The 6,385-nt window shown below is 36.5% G+C and overlaps 1 protein-coding gene across 7 annotated transcripts in view; it reads right to left on the bottom strand.

Annotated features, from left to right (window-relative positions):
- Positions 1–335: 335 nt before the first annotated feature.
- Positions 336–6,385, bottom strand: part of LOC130167246 (muscleblind-like protein 1) — a 66,818-nt gene continuing 60,768 nt past the window's right edge. For all 7 annotated transcript variants that reach the window (XM_056373226.1, XM_056373225.1, XM_056373228.1 and 4 more), the window contains 3 exons: positions 5,579–5,670; positions 5,162–5,235; positions 336–4,041 (listed from right to left, as the gene is read on the bottom strand). In XM_056373226.1, the coding sequence (XP_056229201.1) occupies positions 5,179–5,235; positions 5,579–5,670 (149 nt within the window). In that variant the 3' untranslated portion in view covers positions 336–4,041; positions 5,162–5,178. The remainder of the gene's footprint in view (positions 4,042–5,161; positions 5,236–5,578; positions 5,671–6,385) is intronic.

Raw genomic sequence — 6,385 nt, 5'->3', positions numbered from 1 at the left:
GGAAATGAGCATCAGTTTGACAACTCCTGATGATAATTTCATTTATTTCATATCTCTTATTATCTCTTATTATTTCTTGTGACTTGGTTAGTCTTCATTTTGTTCCTTTCTGTATCTTTTTTTGTATTTATCTTATTGCACCAGTAATGTATTGTATCAGTATCGCATAATCCAATAATATATATTAGCATAACACAAATTGTTCTGCCAATCAAATACTTTGATACGTTCATCTGTTAATAATGAAGTACGATTCTGAGTGCAGTACCTGTAATGGAGTATTTTTACACTCTAAATGAAACAGTGTGTCTCAAGGAAATTCTTCTTTACTTCAGTTCATTTGTAAATTTTTATTATGTTTTTTATTCATAACAGCAAGAATCAATATAGCAATACAGGCCACATGAAAAAATGTGTCAAGAAGCTACTTACTTACTTCTTATCCTTCAAAGTTGGCACACCACAGGTTCCATTAATTACATTCATGACTTTAATTATTACATGATGTTGTAGTTAATAAAACCCCAGCAAACTCATTCATACCAGGTTCAGAGGGTACCATTTCCCACCTCTGTGTCATTTCTGGTTTCTTCCCCCACATTTCATTGTGATGAGATTATATTTTATGGCTTTAGACTGTGGCAATCAGTGGTTTTCTCTACAGGTGGCCGGCATGCAAACATGACACATCCTTTCAGGGGGCCTGGAACAGTAAAACAAGCAGAAACAAACTGCAGCAGAAGACAGAATACATCATATTAGCACTACAAGCAGAGAAAACAAACAACAAACGAAAAAAAGTTCAGTTTACATTATATCATAAACGTAAGCATGCGTGCTTGTAGAAGATGAGAGATGACAAAGATGATCAGGACAAAATTTCAAACTAACAAGTTTATGACCAAACCACCAAAGAGTATTTCAATCTGAAATTATTCTTAAATTCTGCCTGATGTTGAACTACATTCCTGTTTGGTCAGTTTCATCTACTAGAAGCACAGCTTACATTAACAGAAAGAACATACTTATAACTATGGTGTCTGTGTTGCATGTATTTTGACTCTCCAAGTGGTGAAACTTTAGTGAGTATATTCTCAGGAATCTTTTTTTTTTTTTTTTAAATAAACCACTATTCTATTTTTGTATTTTTATATATATTTTATTCCATTACATTGATAGAATATTGTATACTGTAAATACATCTTTCTGTGTAACATGTTTTCTTATTCAGTATTACTGTGTCATGATTTTTTTAAACGGTATATGTATTTCCTTTAACATGCATTCCTCTCTGAGTAAAGTAAAGAGACAGGACGTGTTGTGATTGGTTGGGCCTGGGAGGGCGTGCCCATGACACACAGACCTGTCAGTACAGGCAGGTTAGGGGACCAGACAAACCCAGTCAGGCCCTTACGCTGGAGGGTAGTGGACGCCTCCTCCGGAAGGTTACCTGGCAAACTACAAGCTGCTGACAAAAAAGAAGAGCAACACTTGGCCTTTTCTGAAACGGGTAGGAGAGTGAGAACTCAGTGCCCTTTTGATGCAAGCAATTTTGTTCAGCCTTTCATAAGATTTTTTTTGTTATCCTAGCAAAATTCCTTGTCATTATAGACATTATTTTTTTTTTATTCAAAATAAGATCTCAATATACATGATTCTCTCTTTTTTGACTATGTACAGAAGTGCAAAAAAGTCAACCTTTATCACCTTTATCGCCTCAAGATTCCCCACCCCACCCTTGTTGTTTGCAGTTGGCTGAGGAAGAGATGAGTGTGCAGACTCAGTTCCCTACTCACCACGTTCACCTGACCCCGCCAGCAACGCCCCTGAAAAAGTGATCAAATATGCAGCTTGTTTTCCAACATGGCCCAATTTCCAGGGAGAGTAAAAATATTAAAACAATAGTTACTATTTGAAATGGATACAGTAGAAAATAACATCTTTACTCTAAACATCTAAGAACTAGATTTTTATAATAGTCTTTTTTTTCTTATATGACTAGTTACAAACCTTACAATCATTAAAATATTACTCGGTTATCGGCAACGGTTGCCACAGTGACAACTCAGCCTCTCTGTTCTATTATTCATCACTGTTAGATACTCATATAAAACATCTTTGTTCAAAGAACACAAAAAGACTAGAGAAATGAACAATATGCATACAGTTCAACAATATGCATAACGTAGAAAATATTGAGTTTACAATCATAATCATACTAAAATCAACATTACATGGAATTTCAGGAAACTGTGCATGAGGAACACACAAACACACACTTTTACCTTATATTCATTATAAGAAAGATAAATATAATAAGCAAAACTAAAAATCAGAACTAATATCAAAATATCATCCAAACAAAATAAAGTAAAACACTCCTCATCTAAAGAAAAACTACAAGAAAGTTAAGAAAACACTGACAAAAAAAGTGACAATTACATAGTGCTCTGTGTGTGTGTTATAATTAATATGGCGTGGATTAGGCATCTGGATGGTTCAAAATGGCATGTTGCATTGTGCTGACCCGATGGTACATTCTAAGGCTTTGGATGAGTAATACAATCGTTTAAATTCTTGCCACTTTCCCTGTACTATCCACCAATTAAATATGCCTGAAGAACACCCAGAACACAACAAAAACAAAGAGTTCTAGAGATCTACTCTAAACACCCGATCCTTCATTGGGCTCGCCCCACTAGTCTACCCACAATATCTAGTAACAGTGACACAAAAAGACTTTGGCTGACTATCTGAAAACAGTTCTCAGGTAGACGTATTTAACAAATATTCTTAAATATGTCAGACTATATATACATTACACTAAATCTACTTTTACAACCTGCCTTAAAATATGTGTAACCATACAAATGAAAAACAAATCAGGTCATACAAATCACATATCCATCACCAGTTGCACTATAGATTTTGACTTCTGTATCACAGCACTTTGGATACCAACTGACCGCCCTGTTGTTTCAAAGCTATTCATCATTACATCTTCATCGTTGGGAGAGTCTTTGGTCTCTCACGCACAAACAACTCATCTGACTTTTAGAGTCAATAGTCTTAATGAACATGGAGAGATCTGTCTGCACAGATCCAGTCATTTCCTGTCTAAACAACTGACATCAACAATAAGGTCTAAGAAAAAAAAAAATTAAAAATCTATTCATTCAGTAGAAGATTTGAGTAAAGCAGACAATCCGGGGAAGGTAATCTAATCAGCAGTGATGCTAGTTGGAATCACAGGTAATGACAGGTCACGACATTGGACACTACATGCTGTCCAAGAGAGAAAATAGAGACGTATTAAAGGGAAGTGTTGAGTTTAATACTTTGTAACACTGCTTGAATACCATTCATTTATTTTGAGATGTATGGCACTTTACAGGGATGCCTGCAAGGTTAAAGACATGTGCTTAAGAGATAGAAAGGTAGGCTACAAAGGTTTGAAAGACACCTCACAGACATTCAGTTGCTATTTTGCCTCTGAGTGCACTCATGTAATTTCCCTTATCACTGGTTTAACAAAATAAAATCGTAATGAAAATCATTGTGCATGCATATGTGATTCAGTCAGATTATTTGTTTCTTTTACCTCAACTGAAATACAAGGTGCGCCTTTGTGTAAACAAATGAACACATTTAGGTCAAAGACCAACAATCAATGAACAAACAAACAACATAAGTCATGATTCTTGGTCAATGGACGTACCAATCCAGCAGTCGATTTTTTTTTAACGACCGCTCCACACATTAACCTCATTTTAACATTCAAAGTGTGTCCGGTGAATAAAGGTAAGTTGCCTCTACAGAGCGAAAGGCAGTCTGTAATGCAAATGATGTTCTTTTCTGTTGTTGTGTAATAGTGTGCATGAAGTACACATGAAAACAATCCTAACAAACTGTGCCTCCTATGTTAACATGCAGATTTATTCCAAACCAGTTTAGATTTGGTTCTCCGTTTTGCTCTTGATGTTACAGGCATGAAGGGTGACCGCTAATCTTGGACTGGACACCGGCACACTCCAATTCCATCTGGAAAGAAGTTCACAAGACACAGCAAATTACAAGTGAATCACAAGGACAAATTGTAAAAAAAGAGCTGAGTTGAGATTCTTGAGTTTCTTATTGTCTTGAAATCTGACCCTTTATTTCACATCAGGGACAAACAGCGTCAACCTGCCGCCAGACAAAAACATCAATACTGATAAATTCTGCAAAACCCAAATTACAGTCAGTGACAACAGTCTTTTATGTCCACTGACAACGTTGCTTGCCTCCTTTCTATAATATGTCCTATGCTATGGGATGGTTAAGGTTACCATGATGGATTAGACAACTAAAACACTTGGTTACAGTTAGGGAAAGATTGTACAGTGAATAAAAAGGCAAACAAAAGGTTAATCACAGTTCTGGAGGAAAACTCAGGGCTCATTACTTCCTGTACTTCCTAAATGTTGCCATTAATAAACATAAATAAAAGATTAGTGCTGAAGTGTTCAATATGAATGTAATTCCTTAGAGTATTGGGCTGGATTTGAACAATTTATGAGTGATTTACTCCTGTATTTTAAAAGTGAAAGTGAGGAATCGGTGGCTATAATCAACTTCTTATGTATTTTTCACTTGCCAAGTCGCACATTGAACAGGAATCTGAACCACATCAGGGAGGAATCAAGGGAGCAAAGGAGGTCTGATTCACTACTGATGGCGCATGACCTCTAAAACTTCAGTGACCAAGTAAGATTTAGCAAACAGGAAATAAATGGATGTCCGGTGGCTTTGAGTGCTGAGTTCAACCCTCTTCCTCAAAGGAATAGTTTGATATTTTGGGATATGCACATTTGGTAGTTGTGTTGTAGTTGTTGTGAGGTAGGCAGGTAAACTACAACTTGTCGTTTTTTACATTTTGGTTTTTGTATGTGTAATAAGAAAATGACAAATTTTTCTGCATTACATAAATGACTGGATAATAGAGATGTTTACAAAAAATGGTGACTGTCTAAACAAACAATATTGTCAGCTGTAAAACATGCAGTTGTTGCAACTCCTTCATGTAACAATTTCATAGCTGTTTGGGAGAAAAGTAACCATGACTGTAGGCTACTGGTCTGAATACAGTGTGTGAGATGTTGAAAAGAGGTGAAGTACATACTGTTCTGATTGAGACTCCTACATCTGGGTCACATACTTGTGACTAGTCAGATGGTCTGCAGATATTATTGGAATCTGATTGAGAGGGGGGAAAAGAGAGAAAGAAAAGGCAGAGAGCGATAAACAGAAGGAGGGAGAAGGAGGAGGGAGACAGGGACATCAGTGGAAATGAGGACAAGCACCACTTCAACCTAAATTGATAATAAAGATAAGCATAGTAATTATCTAGATAATCACAGTATCTGCTGACCTGAATAGTTTGCAAAGATCAGAGATGAGCCTCATGCATTTTTCATTAAGAGGCACATTGAAATCATAAGGTTAAAAATAAATAAATGAATTCAACCAACAGATGCTGAAAAGTCAGAGCTGGTACCAGCAGTAAAAGAGAGTGAGAGGAGACAGGAGAGGAGCAAACCTGATTGGCTGTTGCGGTTGCAAAGGGAACACTTGTGGCAGATGTGGTGGCTGCAGACACAGTGGCTGGAGTAGCACCGTGCATCATGGGTACTTGGAGGGAAAGATCACACAGGCAGTTGAACCAGAGCAGATATTTTTTTTATGTTACACTTAATCTTTATGTCTGTCTGTAGAATGCTAATAAACATGAGAAAGTTTTAGTGATCTTTCTAACAACAAAACTTCAAGAGTCAAGGGATAGCGACAGGAAGAAACATCAGAGAAATTCCTAAGAGTACAAGGTAACTAACTGACAAATTGAAGAGCAAAATATAAATACAGATGGTAGTACGTATTTTACTGTCTATTTTGGGGCATATTCATACTTCCTCCATAAAAAACTGCAATAACACTCCAATTAAAACATAAAACAAAAATTAAACTTACAACAACCTCTACTACTTCTACCGCAACTTATACTACCAATAATAAGTCCTCATGTGTATATGGCACGCATAGCCAGACAGTATAATGAGATGCTCCAGAGGTTAGAGAGCTTAGGATGGAAGGATAATGAAGCAGGGGTTGGGGGGGTGGGGGTGAACTGCAACAAGCATTAGGTGACAGACAGACCTATGGCAGAGCAAGAAGAGGTTCATTCCATACCACAAAGATGTATTGCAGAATATAATAAAACACATAGCTCCCAATTGAAATTACACAATTAAGTTGAAAATCAAAATTTGCGTTTCATGTTTTAATCAGCCATCCTATCATTTGCATTGAAAAGAGATTACATATGCCATTTCGGTTTAATGTCAAAGTC

Source organism: Seriola aureovittata, chromosome 4 (genome assembly GCF_021018895.1).
Source record: "Seriola aureovittata isolate HTS-2021-v1 ecotype China chromosome 4, ASM2101889v1, whole genome shotgun sequence".
In the NCBI taxonomy this organism is placed as follows: Eukaryota; Metazoa; Chordata; class Actinopteri; order Carangiformes; family Carangidae; genus Seriola; species Seriola aureovittata.
Note: the sequence above shows the minus strand (reverse complement) of the source record. Positions and strands in the feature narration are given on the sequence as shown.